Below are 18917 nucleotides of genomic sequence, written 5' to 3'. Positions count from 1 at the left end.
TTGAGGTGTTGCATATTCATGCTACTATTCACACACATTCTTGATTTGCATTTTCAAAATTAAAATATATGACAGTCTTTGATCTCCAGCAACACATTTCCTGCCTCCCTTTTTTGGCTGGAATGTTTGAAAAATTATAAGACATTGGCATCTTTTTAAAATTATTTCAAGCTTTTCTATGAGAAGAAAAACTCCCAATGATAGAGAGCAAATGCCTGACAAGGAAATGTCATGTGTTCCCCTGGACCCCCTGTTTATGCTGCGGCTCACCCCATGTAGTGTCATTCTGGCTCCTCTAAGGTGCCTTTCCCTGGTAGGTGAGCCTAGAAAGAGTCTGGGAAGAAGAGCATGGGATGGGCTTGAGGTCCCTGGACTCTGTCTTTATCAGCATGTAATTCCCTTATGTGGTCTTGGGACCTGCCTGCAGAGACTACCATTCAGTATGCACCAAGTGTATATAATTACCAGCTAAGGGCTTTCCATGCCTTAGTTCATACAATCATTCCCACCACTCCATGAGCTAGCTCTCCCTCTTTTTTAAAACCCCCATTATATAGATGAGCAAACTGAGACTTAGAGTAATTAAATAACTTGCTCTGAGTCACAGAATTAATAACTAGAAGAGCTAGTGTTTAAACCCAAGTCTATTAACTAGAGAAAACAAGTTCTTTTTTTTTTTTATGTTTTCACATTATGTTTATTGAGGTAAAGTGGGTTTATTTTTTATTTATTTATTTTATACATTTTTTACATCATTTTTCATTTTTGCACAATAATCAAAACAAGGGGGGTGGGAATTGTATGGGGACTATAAGCAAGAGAAAACAAGTTCTTAACCACCATACTGTCTTTGGTCTTTACATTCATCATATCACTCTGAGCCTCCTAGTCTTCATATGGAAAGTGAGGAAATTAGATGAGATTAGAGAATTTAATCTCATATACTCTCAATTTTATGTCTAACTGTATTTAACTTGCAGTGCTCCCCCCACCCCACACTGAACTTCTCAATATGGGTATTTTACCCAGTGCTAAAAGGAAGATGAATCATTTTTAAAAGTATTCCAGTTGATTTTCTTTTTTTCTTTATTTTTTTTAAAGGTTTATTTATTTATTTATTTGTTTGTTTGTTTGTTTGTTTGTTTGTTTATGCAAGCACTGGGTATAGTCAGAAGCACGGGAGGGTGAGAGAATTCACCAGAGGGTGAACAGAGCAGGCAGACTGATGAAATACACTGCTGGGGGGAGCAGTGGGCACGGCAGGAGAGGTCTGCGCGCCATGTGGGACCCTCGCCGGTGGCCAGGGATCGAACCAGCGCTGCAGAGGCTGCGAGCAGCTTCACGGCCCAGCGCTCAACTGCTGCACCACTAGGGGAGGCCCAGTTGATTTTCTTTATCAGTTCAGAAGTAACACTAGACCCCTATCACAGTCTACTTACTGTTTTTGTGTCTTATCACATGGTATTCATAGCAGCCAGCAAAGGTCGCTGTTGTTACCCCCACTGTGTCAATCAGAGCCCTGTGGTTCAAAGAGAAGTTACTTACTCAAATACACTTGGTTACTAACTTATGGACTCCAGACCATTAGCAGTCAGCTAATGTTCAGACTCCAAGCTCATGATCCCTCCAGTACCCAGCATCTTTCTAGACTTGAAAATTCTTGTGTGTACACTCAACACGACCTGTGTGATTACCTATTGGGCACATGAAATTCAGCTGATCACTTTTCCGTGTGCACATATCAAATGAGCCAATCTTTGCCTGCAGAGAGCTGTCTCCAGTTGAGGAAAGATTACCAATGAGATCACATTGTGATGACTAGGCATCAGGAGAATGAGAGAGCTGTAGAAACACACACAAGAGATGGAGCCATCAGCTGGCAAATGGTCTGGGAAGACTTCCAGGCCAAGATGACACGGGAACTGCGTCTTCCAGGCTGATTAGAAGCAAACTAAGGAAGAAAGGTGGTCACAGTAACTACAAAGACAAACTGTAAAGGCTTGGTATAATCTGGAATGGAAAGGAGTCCTGTGTGGGTGACGTACAGGGCAGGAAGGCTGTGTGTAAAGGACAGGCATGGCAGGAGATGGGGTTGGAAATAAAGAATTGTGTCATGTAGGGCATCTTCTCCCACAATAAGGAATTCTGGCCTTATTCTGCGGCAGTGGGAAACTGTTAGAGACCTTTAGTCAGAGGGGAACGTGATTACTTCAATATCTCAAAGATCAATGGAGATGGTGTGGGGAGTGCATCAAATGCAGGAGCAGTCTAGAAGAGTCAAGGATTCAGATGCTTGATTGGTGTTCAAACAGTAATAGAAATGAGTGGCTCAGCCTGAGTGGAACTGTGGAGGGTCTCGCCCTGAAAGTGCACTCAGTCTTCCTGATTTTACTGGAGGAAGCAGCGATCCAGGTATTTTTTGTGAACTCTCCTGATTTTCACAGGTTGAAACTAATTGAAAAACTTTGAAACACTACACACACCAGTAAGAATAAATGTGTGGGTTGGTTCCTACACTTGGCTGCCATTTGCAACCTCGAGGCTAGAGACAGCATAACTGTTTACAAAGCGCTCTAGGGGCCTAGGCAGAGATGACGAGAGCTTGGACTCTGGCCAGGAGATGGAGAGGAGCACTGGGAATGTGAACATCCTTCAAAGGTAGAGATTAACGGATTTGGGAACAGATGGCTTCAAGAAGAGGGCAAAGGGGAGAGGAATAGATGAATGGCTTGAGGTTTATCTGTACATCCCCCACATTTTAAGACAATTCACCTTCTTGTTCTTGCCAAACCCTTTTTTCATAGCTAGTGAAATCTGGTTGAATTAGCTCAGGCCACTAATGGATTAATAATGTTGCACCCAGGGTTATGCATCCAGTGTAATTAGACATTTGCATGCCATGTCTAAATGAGCAGAGGTAGTTGTGGCAAGAAAACATTGCACGAAGCAGTTGTCTCAATTTGCTTGACAAATATGGGCACGACAAAGGCTTGGGGGAAGTACAGATTTCAGTCAAGTGTTGAAATAATGATCAATGAGACCTTTCATGTCAGAAGATCTGAGCTCTGAATCAGAGACCTAGAGGGCAAACACACCTGCTTGGCACCCACTCCTGACTGGTTTTACAGTTGCCTTTTCAGAAAGACCCATGTCAGTAGACTTTGGAGAGCAGGAGGGGGCCTATCAATGGAGTCATCTTTATGCTTGACTTGCTGGTGTTTATGGTTACTTAGAAGTTGCTCTTTGGCATAGGTTAAATGCTCCAAACCACTCAGCATCCTCCAGCAGTTTTCTGGCTAGACCTAGTTCCCTGATGGAGATTCAGAGATACACTCCCCAGCGAGGGAATGCAGACCCTCCATTTGGGTGATGAATATTTCATCTTTTACAGTTCGGTGACTCTTTCTAGGACGGTGCTCCACATGCGCTAATGAATTATTTAATACCAGTCTGCTAGTCTGATCTGTTCTAAAACTTCTTGCTGAAGGACATAATGGTGGATGCTGTGGTTGGACCCGACTGGTCCAGATGTAGTTACTGCTCGTGACAAGTGTGTCTGCTTTGGTTTGTGTGTGAAGGTCCCAGACAGACACCGAAGGGAATGTTACTGCCGAATCCGGCTCAGCAGGTGTGAGCATGGAGCCCAGCCACTATACCAAGAGTGGACAGCCTGCTCTGGAAGAACTCACTGGTGAGTACGGAACCCAGGAATTCTATGTTTGCCGGCATTAAAGCCTCCCATGTACCCGCCCGCTGGAAGGGCATGAACTGGCTTGATTTCAAGTTGCATTACTATGGCATTGATGGATGAGCTAAATATACTGTCCTTTCTTTCCTTAGGATTTTCCTCCTTCTCTTTCTTTCCTGTCCTCACCACCTATTCCTTCTTCTTCCCCAGAGTTGTGTGTAAGTCTCTTACCTGTTGGCAAATCGTGCTTTAAGATCGGTTCCCTTTTGTCCACTGAGGGGCTCGGTGCTGCTCTAATACTTAGCTTTGAATCACTTATTTATTCTTCAGATAAATTTGCTTTCCAACAAAAGCTGGGACTCAGTAATTTTTTTTTTTTTACCTTTTCTGTATGGAAGCACTGACTGAAATGTGTTTATGGCATCCTCCATTTATTGGAAAGATTACAATATGTTTTCTCTTTACCCAAAAAGTTGATGAATTTTGTTTAACTATAGCCCACACAATGATAAAGAATGGAGCATTATGTAAAGTCATAAAATCTGTAGTCGTCAGATAATTAATTCCACAAACATCTATTAATGTTATACTGTTAGATTCTAAATTTAAAGAAGAAAAACTAGAATCTGAGTTAGAATTCTACTGCAGGGCATTCTGAGTTACCACCTTCTCAGTCCCTGTTCCCTGTCCCCCAGCTCCATGTTCCAGCAACTTCTAAGGAAGCAAGTGGTAAGCTGCATAGGTAGCAGTGGCTGTGTTAATCACTCATATCTTACCACTTTCAGAGTCAGGTTAAAAATTGAATCCATTTAAAATCCATTTATTAGATTAAATAGCTATGACCACAACATTTTAATAGCCACGTTGTAGCTGGGGAATTGGTTTGCAGCCCATCTGATGGAATCTCTCCTGTCTTATCGTTAGCTCTGAGCATTCATTTCAGAAGGTCTGAGCGATTGAACTATTTCAGGTTCTGCTGGCTGGAAGAGATGGGGCAGTGTTTTCAAGCCATTTGTAAGTGATCTGCTGGTTCAGGACCCCACATTTGGGATTGATTTCATGTTTCCGTCTCTCCCATGTTTGCAGCTCCCTTGAATGTGAGGACGTGGATAGCACGGGTAAAGGGTGTACTAGCAGAGAAGGGTGTGGAGTTTAGGTGACTGCTCAGATCTCCACACACATTCCAATTTGTATTCTTACTTGTACACATCAAAAGAGCCAGGCCAGAACCTCAGAGCCCGCATGTATAGATATATGTCCTGTGGAGAGTGTGGATTCATGTCAGATGTGGAGTCTCAGCAAAAGTCATATGTGAAAAACAAAAGCAGCAGCCAGAGAACATTCCATGTCATACATTTTAGAGTGATGGATTGGAGCGGTGATCTTTCACTAATTTTTCTTTTCCTCCCTGTGTCTTCTTTGCATCAGGGAAAAGCCTGAGATGTTTTCAGTTGTTTGGCAAACAGAACTGTGCAGCCAACCTTGCCTAGTCAAGCTTTCTTTGGTGTTAAATCACATGGTATTGTTTGCTAATGGAAATTTCTTAAAGACAAGGATGGCCTGTCTTTACATTAAAGCAGTAGAGCTCACATGTGTGACTGTACTGTGAATTAGTTATGGAGACACTGCTTAGTAGCATGAGGTTGGATTTAACTTACCCATAGCCAGTCCATTGAAATGACAGTGAATGGTGGGTGTACTTAGAATTGGACGTTTATGAGACCATTTGATCAATTGCTTAGTTTTCCCACTTGCTTTTGCAAATATGTGGGTTTTCCCATGGTGCTTTGTCATTCACATAGTGTTAGAGTTGGGACATGTACCAGGCATTGTAGAGATAGAAGGAATCACCCAGACCCTTATTCTTTCTTTCTTCACTGATAAATTGTGTTTCCGTCTCTGTTTGACTGTTTCTTGTGACAGGTAGATTATTCCTTCAGAAAGAGCCCTTCCATATTTTGTTGGTTTTAACTGATAATGGACTTCTTTATACTTACATTTCTAATCCTTGGATAAAATCCAGCCTCCTGAAACCAACAGACAATTTCCATTCTTTTCCATGTAGCAGCATGTCCCTTAAGTTTCCCTCTTCCAAGTGGAAATTCCAAGTTCCTTCCATGTCCCTTTTGTAATACCCTGATATCCTCCAAACTCAGCCCTTCAGAATGGGGTGTTCTCTCCATCATGCCCAGTGGCTTGAGAGAGGGCTGACCTTGACAAATGCAAGAGAGCTGCAGGTGGACAGTGGAATAGCTTACTTGATTTTTGAGATCCCTGTATATGAGCTGGTCCCACTTCCACTGGAGCACATTTATGATTTAATTTTGTTTAAGCTAAGAGTTTTTTGGACAAATCTTACTTTCAGGCCATCTTCTGAGCAGGCAGAGTGGCAGTTCAGAACATTATCACCTAAGCAAGGCAAGTAGATTACTGATTTGCATTTGTACATTGCTATTGGAATCTACTGTATGGAGGACTATGAGAGGAGCTACCATTTCCCAGAGGGACCTCCAGAGGGGAACAGGAAAAGCAAATTCAGTGAGCTTTCATTCTGTGCCAGGCACATCATATGTGTCATCACATCTGATCCTCTATAACCTGTTGAGGCTAGGGATATTATTCCCATCTTACAGATGGCATGTGGAGAGAGTAAGTGGCTTGTCCAAGGTCAAATGACTAAGAAGCAACAATCCTTTATTTGATGGAATGCAAAGTCCACACTTTTTCTCCAACTTTACTCAGACCATATATCTTTTGGCCAATAAACAGATTTTTAAAGCTGCCTGTTTTCGGTTCTGTTTGTGCTTTTTCTGTGAGGATTACCAAAAGTGACACTGAGATGCAGTCCCATCTCAAATAATTTGATTTTCTAAGGGAGAGTTCACACAGGCAAATGGTCATTAATAGAGACATGAATGAATATGATTATGATACTTTGTGTCTGATTAATCAACTTGACCTGGTTTCATAATAAATGTTCACTGCAGGACCTAGAGCTGTCCAAAGCATCAGTACCTTTTTGGCAGCTGATATAGGTAAAATTTGGCCACACTGGCAGTAATAGGTATTTAATTGATAGCCTGAGAGATAGATGCAATTACATTATTCCAAGGCCATTAGGCGAAGGTAAAGCAGACATTCATCTTGGCTTTTGTTTAAAAACACATACATACATGTACATATTTTAAAGAATTGGGTGGGAAATGTAAAGTTTGACCACTTTTCAGATAAGAGAAAAATGCCTTCCAAATTTCTCTTGCTTGGAAGAGGGAGAAAATTGAAAACACTTGCATTTTCAAGGATAGTTTGTCACAGCAAATTTCCTCCATAAAATCACATATCTATTATTTACTCTAGCATCCAGGCCACCACCATGTGGACAATAACCTAAGGAACTTGGTATCTGTATAAGCAGGAATTTTAATTCTGTGGCATTTCTTAGCTGCCTGTTAATGACAGATGCTGAAAGTTCTACCTAGTGTCTAACTTACATCCCTCTGACTGCTGCCCGTGTGTACTGTGTGCCCTAAGATTGCTTTTAAATTGTTGCTCAGCACTTGAAATGGTCACAGATTTTTTTTAAAAGATTTTATTGTTGCATGCATGCAAGAACTGGGGTGCAGGCCAGAGGTGCAGGGGTAGGGGGTCTGAGGATTCACCAGAGATAGAGTGGGGAGCAGAACAGGCAGACTGACTGAAATACACTGCCAAGGGGAGCAGCAGGTTACATAGGAGGGGTCTGCTGCGTCATGTGGGTCACCTCCCTGGCCTGGGATCAAACTCATGCTGCAGTGGCTGCAGATAGCTTCATAGTGCTGCATCTTAACCCCTGGTGCCACTAGGGAGGCCCCCTGGTCACAGATTTTTAAAGCCGCTTGTTTGCGGTTCTTCTGTCTTAGCACTCCCTGAAAGTTCGCGGAGGGGAAAATGTTTGATTCCTTTATTCAGGGTTGTCCTTCCCCCATGTGATCCCAAGTGAAACAGAATAGTTAGAGAACCTAAAACAAGGCTACCCAAATCTTCTAGCTTGTGTGTGATCTATTTCTCCTGGCACAGTTGTGCCAGCTACACATCTGCCGGGTATTTTGTGAAAATCTTACCTGGATGATGGAAGTCCCTCACCCCCAAAGAGGAGCCCCACACTTCAGGATGGCTCCCTGCTCTTCACAAGCTGGCATGTGTTTGAGTGCTGGTAGTGGGTACTATGAAGAGCTACTTCTGGGCTTTCTGCCAGCTAGTCCCTGCTACTGTCCTTTGAGGCCAATACTATCCTCCTTTTAGGACAATGAAATCTGAAGGATAGAGAAGGTCAGCACCTTCTCTATGACCAAACAGCCAGGGAGTAAAGGAACCAGAATTTGAGTTGATATAATGAACCTAAAGAAAGATGAACCTCTCTCTGTAGAAATATGATTAATAAGTGTCCATCTTTTACTCATTGCCAATTTCATTGTAAAATCAAGCTGGTTGACAATAGCATATGTCAGCAGTCAGCAAGAAAATAAAATGCCTCACCCACTTTTATGTGGTCAGACCTAATCTGCTTGCATCTCTATTGGAGACAGTGTGAAATTTGTTTCAGTGCTTTATTTCTCCCCCTAGGAGAGGCCTGGGGGGAGAAAAAGACTTCACTTTGGAATAACACCTTCTTTTGGGGATCCATCCATCATCCATCCATCCATCCATCCATCCATCCATCCATCCATCATCACTCTGTCTGATGATGGATCTCATCATTCACACATTTATCTGTTTGTTCTCAAATCCTTTCTAAGCACCTGCAGTGGACCAGCACTGAGCCTGGTGTGTACTGCTGTGAAACTCACAATCAGAGAATTTAAACAGCCTTCACCATCTTTCCAGGGGAAGATCCCGAAGCTCGGAGACTGCGGACAGTGAAGAACATTGCTGATCTGCGTCAGAATTTGGAGGAGACCATGTGCAGTTTACGGGGAACTCAGGTCACACACAGGTAGGTGCAACGCGAATGACTTGGTGGAACTAGCTCGCAGATTGATTTTTACTCCGTTTCTCTTGTGTTTATTCTGCCACTAGTAAAGTGATTTGGTTAATGATAGAATGAATAACCTTGATCTTCAGATGTACTACAGCTCACAAGGAATGCCATACAGTGTGCAGAAGTGTCAGGAGCAAAAATTAGTATGGAGAGATCCCTCCCCAAAGCAGGTTGCGAAATCCACTTGACAGAGAACACTGTAGGCCAGATCCATATAAATTTCACTTTGCCTGCATTTTCTAAAAGTAGATTGTGCTGTTGAAATAAGCAGGTGAACTATATTTGACCTGCGTGTGATAAAGCGAATAACTTGAATTCCTACCCGGTCTTCTGGTACACTGTAATGTTGTTAGTCATGCACGTGTGTGAAACGCGTAAGCAAATATTTATAAAGACTTATGATCACGTTTAAACTTTGATTGAATTGGGTGAAATCTAGAATTACATGGGAAAGACTTGTCAGGTTGTTTTCACTGCTGCATGAGAAGTCGAGGAGGATGCAAACTCGGGACACCCTCCGTGATTTTGGCAGAACTGAGTTTTACGGTCCTCGTTGGGCTTTGATCATCAAGGCAGAGGCCTGGTTACCCCCACTGAACTCCCACGGAGTCTCTTTGCTTCTCAAATTTCAGTCTCTTTGATAAATGAGTATAGCGAGAAGACCACAGGCTTTCCCCACTGCCAAGCAGCTCTGGCAGATCGGGGTAACCACTGTGGGTTCTCTCTTAAGCAAAACCAGGGCTGGAACCTTAGAGGTCCCAGTAGGGGGAAAGCAAAGTCACTTGTAGAATGTGAGAGAAATAAAAACAGCTGAGCCACCAAATTGGTTCTTCCAGAGACGAGTAAACATTGGAGGTGTGCCGTGGTGCGCCTCTCAACCTTTAGATATTTGAATGGCGGGGAGCCAGAAGCTGCACCCTGAGACTGATTAGACCTGAAGCATCCCTGTTTCCACCCTCATTGCTGAAATTGACTTGATGTGGGTTACAGCAGTTTGATGAATTTCTTGGCTTGAAGTAGGGTGGCAATCATGACAGGGAACTGTGTCTATGGTTTCTTCTGTAGGAAACACTTAGCTCAGTTAAGAAACCCCAGGGCAGCTCCAAAGAGGTGCAGATGGGCTCTTCCCTGTGCCACAAGGACCTGCCAGCCAGAACAGTGGACAGCAAAAGAGTCTTCCTGATGACTGGGGACAAGTTCAGTCTCTACATGTTCAGACCCATGTAATTGGTTTATTATGGATCTCAAGCCTAGGCATTTACTATTCCTCTTGGGCTTTTTGCCCCCCAACTTCCCAGCTTCACTTTTTATCTTGAATGAAGTTGTTACATGGGAAGAGCAAAGTTTGGGACATGGACTTTAGAGAGTTAAAAAACCAGGGTTCTGCCTGTGTGCTTGGTCAGGAAGGAGCCAAGGAGGTGAAATGTGATGTCAGGAGCTCTGGAGTGGATGATGCATTCTGCCCCTAGAAAAGGGGAGCTGCAGGGAGGTTGCTTTTGAGAACAATCTGGCAGGTAGCTCCTCTGTGACTCGTGGTCACCAGTTCAGAATTTTCTATGTCTTTCTGGTTTGGGAAGAAGATCCCAATAGTTAAGGTCATTTGATTAGAATGATCACTAGTGGGTGTCTTGTTCCTTGATTTAGGGGGCTAGGTCTCCCCGGGGCTTTTCAGAAAGTTAGATAGTGGTGCTCGATTCCGCCCCCCCCTCATGCCCCAGTTTTATTGAGAAATAATTAACATCCATCACTGTATACACTCAAGGCATATGGCCTGATGGTTTGATTTACATCTTCTATGCAGTGGATACAACGGGTACAGTGGATATTCATCTTCTTGTAGAGATACAATTCAGAAGAAAAAAGGAAAAATTTTTCTCCTGATTAGACCCCGAAGGATGGACTCTGTCTCAACACTTTCCCTACACATGCTGGAGCGATGTCAGCTGTGTCGTCATCTGTACATTACAACCCTGGCTTATTTATCCCCTCTTTTTATTTTTAACAGGAAATACCCTGGGTGGCACATGGGACCCTGTGGTTTGATCATAACTTGTGAAAGGGAAATACTTCATAATTCTAAAAACAATTAAGAGCATATAAGCCCAGGATGCCAGGCACACTGGGGGTCTAACTCAAGGTTGCTTTGATGATTTTAGCACATTGGAAACAACATTTGACACCAGTGTCACCACGGAGATCAGCGGGCGCAGTATCCTCAGCCTGACCGGAAGGCCCACTCCTCTGTCCTGGAGACTTGGCCAGTCCAGCCCTCGGCTCCAAGCGGGAGATGCCCCGTCTCTGGGCAACGGGTACCCGCCACGCGCCAACGCCAGCCGCTTCATCAACACTGAGTCAGGCCGCTACGTGTATTCGGCCCCACTGAGGAGGCAGCTGGCCTCCAGGGGCAACAGCGTCTGCCACGTAGATGTCTCAGACAAGACAGGGGATGAGATGGATCTGGAAAGCATCAGCATGGATGCCCCTGGCTACATGAGCGACGGGGATGTTCTGAGCAAGAACATCCGGACAGATGACATCACAAGCGGGTAAGTGCCTGGAATTCTAGCTCTTCGCAGAGCTTTGGCACCAGGTTTCCCCTTCACATGTGTGCATGCGTGGAGGGGCTCAGCTCTACAATGTCTTGGGAGCCACAGACCAGGTGTAGCCACTAACTTGCTGGGTGGCTGTCGCAAGGCCCCACTGGCTGCTGGAGGGACACTTGGAAACAAATCATGTTGTTAACCCCACAAACCAAACATATCACTTAGGATGGATTGCAGACTCTTAGCATGGCCTACCTGGCCCCTGGGGATGTGGCTTTACTTGCCTCTCCCTTCTCATAGCTCTCTACTCGTCTTGCTTCCTCTGCTGCATGTGATCATTCTGTTTCTCAGCCCCTTGGAGCGCTTTCCTGCCCCTGGGCCTTGGCACTTTCTGTTTCTCGACTGGGTTCTATTACCCAGATCTTTGCATGGCTGGTTCCTTCTTGATATTCAATGGAAGCCTCTTTGTGGGACCTTTCCTGACCATTTCCTCCTCTCTTGAGCTCCTGGTCATTCCTGTCCTCCCATCACCCCGTCTTGTATTAGCTAACCCTTGAGAGCTATACCGATTAGAAATTATCCTGATTATGGCTTCACATTTATTGTCTCCCTTGCCCCTTTTGCTTGCAACAAGTGCCAGGAAGCCATGAACATTGCCTGACTTGTTTACTGCTAAAACACCAGGGCATTGTGCATATTGGGAGCTTTTAGAGATTGCTGAACCAGTGAATATGACTGGGCATGAAGAACAAACCCACCCTCCCCATTTCTCTGCTTGTTCACACTAGTTGAAGGGGTTGATAAGGTGATGTCTCAGACCTGCTGTGATTATATGTAACAAGAGGCTGGCTTCTTGTTTTTAACTCCTCTTCTGAATCATGGTGTGACCTAAAAGTCACTGCCTGAGATGTCTTCATTTGTTAACCTGACATGCCCAGAAATTCTCCAAGATCTTTTCCTCTTCTAACATTCTAGCAATCAAAATTAGGCATGATAAAATCTGGCCATAATAATCATGCCGCTCATTTCCATGAACACAGTGATTTGGAACCCCACACATGGGTCAGCATTTTCTTAACTTTAATAATATTGACTGTTCCTACTATGTGTTCCTACATCATGCTTGGTTCTTTACTATACAAAAACAGTTGTTTTATTTTCACAACAACTCTTTGAAGAAGATGATATCATAGTCTGCATTTTATGGATGAGTAAACTGAGGCCCAGGAAGGTTACATAACTTACCCAAAGTCCTAGAACAGTAAGAAGCAACGCCTAGGACTAATAGCTCCAGAGCCCTGCTCCTTAACAACCATATCTTACCACCTTACTCAACATTTTGTTGCTGCTTGGAAATATCAGAACTGGAGTTTATTTCAAAACCAATTTACTCTTGCTTTGCTTTACCTATCTGATTAGAAATGTTCTTTTATTTAATTAAAACTTTATACATAGAGGTGATTTGGTCTTCCGCCTGTCACTTTTAAAACCATCTTGGATAGTAGAATCTTATACTGTAGTTGCCACCAAACCCTTATAAATACATTACTGCTGTATGGATTGGCTGGGAAAGTTAATAAATTTACAATGACCTGATTAGCTTAGAGCATCATTTGTGTTTCTAGTTTTGCATAAACATCAAAAACAATGTACAACTATTACTAAAATTAAATTGCATGTAACCAAATCTTTTTATTATTTAGAAGACTTTTGGTGTCCAGCATGGTCTCGAAGTTATCGTGATCAGTTTCCACTCCATTTTCATTATCAATTTCCAAAGGCCAAACATTTCTTGGTCATTTTAAGATTTTTTTTTTATTGCATCCTGTACTACAGAGTTTATTTTATTGTCCAGTCCATTTTTTAATCCTCAGTGGCTGGTCAGTTTATTTATGTTGCTGTAGTATTGACAACTTCCACAAGGTGGAGACATGGAAACACTCTAAACTAAATACTTGAGTTGTTTCTGGTTTCTTTAGTTACTCAATCCAGAGCTGTTACCCCTGCTGCAAAGCCTAGATGTTTACATTCTAATCCTAGCTTTGGAAAACTTACCTTGTTAGCAAGTGAGATAGTGCTTAGAGCAAGTGTAGATAAAACTGTAGAAATGTAAGCAAGAAACCCATTTATTGAAATTGGAGAATCCATTTCTGTTTTTTCTCCCCTGTTCCTTTTAATGTAGAAAATAACCTTCAGAATGAGGAGAGACAGCCCAAATGTCATTTAATGATCCTGCTAGTTGTGATGTTCTAGAAAACTGGCTAAACATGACCCTACTCTATGGAAATACTTGCAAGTTTTTGCTTTGAGGCCAAGTTAGCAGTTTGCCTTTACATGCTGAGTTCACTGCAAGTTACTTACTATTTTTGTACCCATTTCTTTTTCCTCTTATAAACATGGCTAGGTTATAGATATTGAAAGACTGATGATTCATTCTCATTCTGTACTTCAGAACTGGCTGAGTAAGTTTTATTGCTGAAGCAATTGATGTAGTGAAAAGAAAACAGACTGAGCTACCAGACAGAATTTAAACCCTGCTCTGCCATACGTGAGCTCTGTATCATTTAACCTCCCTAAGCCTGGAAGCATTGCAATCATAGGATTTTGGACCTCTGTGATTTAATTTCTCTTGGAGGTAATATCTGATTAATGGCAAGTATCTGATAAAGACCCAGAGTTTCAGACAAGACCTAGATGTCTTATTAACTCAAACACCTCAGTTCTTGGAAACAGTGAAATGATTCAAGCTTTCATCCAGTTGTTTGTTTGACAGAGTGGGAACAGCCTTGATGTATGAGTAATACATACATCAGAAGGTGGCGCTCAGAGGAAAGTGCATATAAAAATTTGTAGCAAGTTTATTTAGAAAGTCCACTGTAGAAGTAAATCCTAGTTTTTGAAAACCTGTGACATTTGTTTTTAAAATGACATTGGACCTCAACTTGGTATGCAGCTATTTTTTCATGTTTCTAGTTCATTGTCTTCATGGAATATGTGTGTAAGTGCACCTATGGAATTTAGCTGAGCACCTGATGCCATGGGTGTGTGTGTGTGTGTGTGTGTGCACGTAGTATATACCAGGCATGTCTAAATACCTACAAGTTGTCACTTGACCTGTCATTTCCTTTTATTAGGTTGATAAATTCGACTTTGACTAGAGTTAGTGGAACAGAAATTAAAATCACAGATGAAGATATCTCTTACTAAGTTTTGATCTGTCAAGTCAATCCATCAACTGAATAAAATTAAAGGGTGCCATATGGCACAGAATAAAATTAAAGGGACAGACTTAGGACCCGTATGTTTGAGAAGATGATTATTTTTTCCTTTTTATGGGAGGCACTGAGTTGTATAATCTTCCAAAATGTTGATATGTACCCCTACCTGGGGAAAAAAATGACCATTTAAATTTAACATCAGAAATTTATTTCTCTAAAACCTCTGAATGCTTTCCATTGCCTGTGGGAACATGCCTCAACTTCTTAAGTGAATGTAGCAGGTTCTTTTTTTTTTTTTTTTTTTTTTTTTTTTATAGAGGCATGTTTTATTTATTTATTTTATTTGTTTGTTTGTTTTGTTTATACATGCACTGGGTACAGTCAGAAGCGCGGGAGGGTGAGAGAATTCACCAGAGCCAGAGTGGGGAGCAGAGCAGGCAGAAGGACTGAAGAACAGTGCTGAGGGGAGCAGCGGGCGGCAGGAGAGGTCTGCGCGCCATGTGGGACCCTCCTCTGGTGGCCGGGGAGCAGCCGGGGATCGAACCGGTGCCGCAGAGGCCGCGGGCAGCTTCGCAACCCAGCGCTCAACCGCTGCGCCACCGGGGAGGCCCTGTAGCAGGTTCTTTATGGTCTTTGCCTCCCTTACCTTCCCTGTCTTTCCTGGCCTCTTCGCCACTTGCCTATTCCACATCCCGCTGTCCTAGCCTCCCTGCCTTTCCTTGCCCAGACTGTTTCCAATGACAAAGCTCTGTGCTGTCTCCCAGCAGTGCCTTTCCCCTCAAGCCCAACTGACTGATGTTAAAAACAAAACAACAACAACCAAAAAAACACCTCCACTGTGATGCCCTTCGGGACGTCCCCCGGAGTTAAGTCTGTCTCACGTGTTTCTGGTGGCCCTGCTTCACACCCAGCCCAATGCATGAGCCTCTCATTTTGCTTGGGAAGGATGTGAGAGGGATTGGATGGTGTTATGGAAAGAGTATAGCCTTATCCTCCCCGGTGGCACAGTGGTTGAGCGCCGGGTTGCAAGGCTGCCTGCAGCCTCAGCAGTGCCAGTTCGATCCCCAGATGCCGGGTGAGGGTCCCACATGGCGCGCAGACCTCTCCTGCCTCCCGCTGCTCCCCTCAGCAGTGTATTTCGTCACTCTGCCTGTTCTGCTCCCCGCTCTGGCTCTGGTGAATTCTCTCACCCTCCCGCACTTCTGACTGTACCGAGTGCTTATATAAATAAATAAATAAATCTAAAAATAAATAAAAATAAAAAAGACACAAAAATAGTAATTATGAAAAAAAAAGGAAAGAGTATAGCCTTAAGAGGCAGAGAGATTTCAGATTTCATTCTGGCTTTGCCAAATAAATGAGAAGTTCTTTTATTTTTACTTTTATTTTTTTCATTTTTTATGTAGAAGAGCTGGGTGTAGAGGTGCTGGGGGTGAGAGGATTCACCAGAGACAGAGTGGGGAGCAGAACAGGTGGATTGAAATATACTGCTGAGGGGAGCAGCGGGCAAGACAGGAGAGGCCTGCTGCGCCATATGTGGGCTAGTTCCCCAACTGAGGATTGAGCTTCGGCCGTATTGGTGGTAGTGCTGAGTCTTAACCTCTAGGCCACCAGGGAGGCTCTGAATGAGAAGCTCTTAACCTTTGGAAATTAGAGCTTGCACAGCACCTGGCAAAGAGTCTGGGATGCTCAAGAAATGTGCACTGTTTCCTTTACCAAACAAGAGGCTACTAGCAAACAGATATTGTGCATTATTTTCCTAAACTCAGAGACTAGCACAAGTAGGTATTTAATAAATATTTTGCTTACCCCAGGCTTAAGTAACTTGCCACCACCAGCTATGAAACTCAATGGTTCTATTTACAGAACACTTGAGAAAATCAACTTCAGAATACTTGGAGAAAAGCAACTTCTTCTGTTTTGAGGTGATGCATAGCTCCCTCTAGTGGCCAATTTGGAGTGTGACTGCTGTGGTTTTGATGGCTTTTTCCTCTAAGATGCGTTATAGTGGCTCTAGAGATTGTAGCAGTTAGCTTGTCTTTTTGATGTAATCTGATAATAGGAAGATCATGGGAAAGCTTGTCCTCAGGGTTGGCTTTTGATGTCTGGAGTCTCCCGTTAGGTGGCAGGATTGCCCCATCAACATACAATGGGGCCTTTGGGGGAAGTCAAGGAGCCATCCCTGCTGAGTTAATTGTAGCCTCCTTGAATATGTCAGGATGTGTATCAGTTGGTGGCTGTAACAAAATACTATAGACTGGCTGTCTTGAACAAGGGCCATTTATTGTTCACAGTTCAGGAGGCTAAGTCAAGATCATGGTGCCAACATGGCCCGCTTCTGGTGAGGCTGCCTCCTTGCTGTGTCCTCACATAGTGAAGAGGCTCTATTGTGTCTTCCTCTTAACTAGGGCAGTAATAGAGCCCCACCTTCTTGATCTCATCAAACCCAGACACCCCACCTCCTAATAGCATCTCAATTGGGAGTTGGGACTTCAGTACATGAGGAGGCCTCAGGGGCAGAGACACGACCATTGAATCCATAACAGATGCTTTATGCATCATTTTTATGCATAACACCCTCTGCTTAGATTGGCTTTCCTGCCCTTGCCTGCAGGGTCACCTCCTTTCTGAAACCTTCCCCAATTCCATCTAAGTAGAAGTTTTGACTCTTCGTCTGAGCTCCTGTGGGCCCCAGTGTACCCATAACAGCACCGATAATATCACATAAGATTTATACATACATATTGTGTGTTTATGTATTTATAGGTGTGTGTATATATATGCATATATAGAGTTAAATAAGAAAAATGTACAAAATGGTGTTTTAGACAACTTCAGTATAATATTTATGAGAAAGAGATAGAACCCTTTACAAGCTGTTGTAATTTTTAAAAGGTTACGCTCAAATCTCTCTTAGTTGCTCTCATATCTTCATGGGCTGGCATAGTGGCTGGTCTACAGTAAGCAGTCAACAGATATGTGTTGAATGAATGATGCAACTGACCTCAGCCAAGCATGGCCAAGCACCTGCCACTCAATGAATGTGTGCCCAAGGGTGAAACCCCTTGACATTGAAGCCCAGCCATATGGTCACCCCTCTCTTTTCCCCATCTTAGACTGTTGAGCTCCAGTGAACTCGACATGACAGTGCAGGGAAGAAGAGACAGAGTACTAGAGCCATCTGTCTTGGGGGTTGTGGAAGAAAATGGAGGTGCCCCACTTTTCCTGCTTCCTTTGACCACTAAGGGACCAGAATGGGAGGGGCTTATCACCAAGGCTGCACAGACTGTGGCAGGCAGCACTGTTCATCAAAAAGGGGGCATTGAGGGCCTCCCCTGGTGGCGCAGTGGTTGAGCGCTGGGCTGTGAATCTGCCTGCAGCCTCTGTAATGCCGGTTCGATCCCCGGCCGCAGGGCGAGAGCCCCACATGGTGGGCAGACCTCTCCTTCTGCTCCCGCTGCTCCCCTCAGCAGTGTACTTCGTCAGTCTGCCTGTTCTGTTCCCTGCTCTGGCTCTGGTAAATTCTCTCACCCTCCTGTGCTTCTGACTGTACCCAGTGCTTGTATAAACAAATAAATAAATCTTTTTTTAAAAAAGAGAGGGGCATTGATAACATGAAAGGCTCTTTCTTATCTGGAGAATGTTTCTCATGGCCTTTCTAGGCCAGACCTGAAGTGACCTTGACAGGCTGTTGTTCCTGGCAGACTGATAGGAGAGGAAACCAAAATATTTCTTGCAACTAAATTCTCCCAAGCCAAGATAAATGATTTTAGGCAAGGCTGTCCTGAGAGGCTCTGGGTAATGGCTGGCTCCAGGCAGCACACAGTTGACTCTTGGATTTGAAAAGGGTGGGCTCTTGTTTCTCTGGTTGGTCCCCTTGAAATGACCTTAACTTGTAGGGTAATTGGTAGGCTTGAGGAACCCAGGTTGCCAGTCAGCCCTGGGTGGGTGCCCTGGGGCTCAGCAAGGCTGAACTGTCATGGAATGGAAGGGTGAAGACTCAGCTCTGTAGACAGACAGATCTTTAAGGCACAGGGAAAGTCATTTGCCCCTAAGGCACTGCCCTCCTCTTAACACACTGCACTTCACAAACACAGGGACCTTCTGGCAGGAAGTCACAGAACCCTGAGTAGCCCTGTAGGTTGGTGAGGGGGGTGGGCCAGGCTCCCATCAAGGGGTCTGCCATTCCTCTCTGCCTCCCTCGTGTATCCTCACGGACAGATCTTAATGGTGTGTGAATTCACAGAAACCATAAATGCCTTTCCCTACCTCATCTTTTCCTGGGTGTTCAGTGTCCCAGGCAAATACAATGACCTGTTTTCATATGCAGTTCTCTGGGTAGAATGAGCAGACACAGCGTGGTGCAGGGGCGGAGCAGGATTGATGGCCCCTGTGCTGCAGGACATCGTGGGCTGATGTCCTGTGACAGGGCAGTTGGCAGATGGATGGCT

The 18917-nt window shown here is 43.8% G+C and overlaps 1 protein-coding gene across 1 annotated transcript in view; it reads left to right on the top strand.

Moving 5' to 3' along the window:
* NAV2 (neuron navigator 2) overlaps positions 1-18917 on the top strand; it is a 382500-nt gene that overhangs the window by 229180 nt on the left and 134403 nt on the right. The window contains exons 8-10 of the mRNA XM_037522590.2: positions 3579-3691; positions 8552-8660; positions 10862-11251. Coding sequence (XP_037378487.2) covers positions 3579-3691; positions 8552-8660; positions 10862-11251 — 612 coding nt within the window. The remainder of the gene's footprint in view (positions 1-3578; positions 3692-8551; positions 8661-10861; positions 11252-18917) is intronic.

The sequence above is a fragment of the Talpa occidentalis genome, unplaced genomic scaffold (genome assembly GCF_014898055.3).
Source record: "Talpa occidentalis isolate TD23 unplaced genomic scaffold, MPIMG_talOcc4v2.1 talOcc4.3, whole genome shotgun sequence".
Classification (NCBI taxonomy): Eukaryota; Metazoa; Chordata; class Mammalia; order Eulipotyphla; family Talpidae; genus Talpa; species Talpa occidentalis.
The sequence above is the reverse complement of the archived record's forward strand: the minus strand, read 5'-3'. Positions and strand labels throughout refer to the sequence as shown.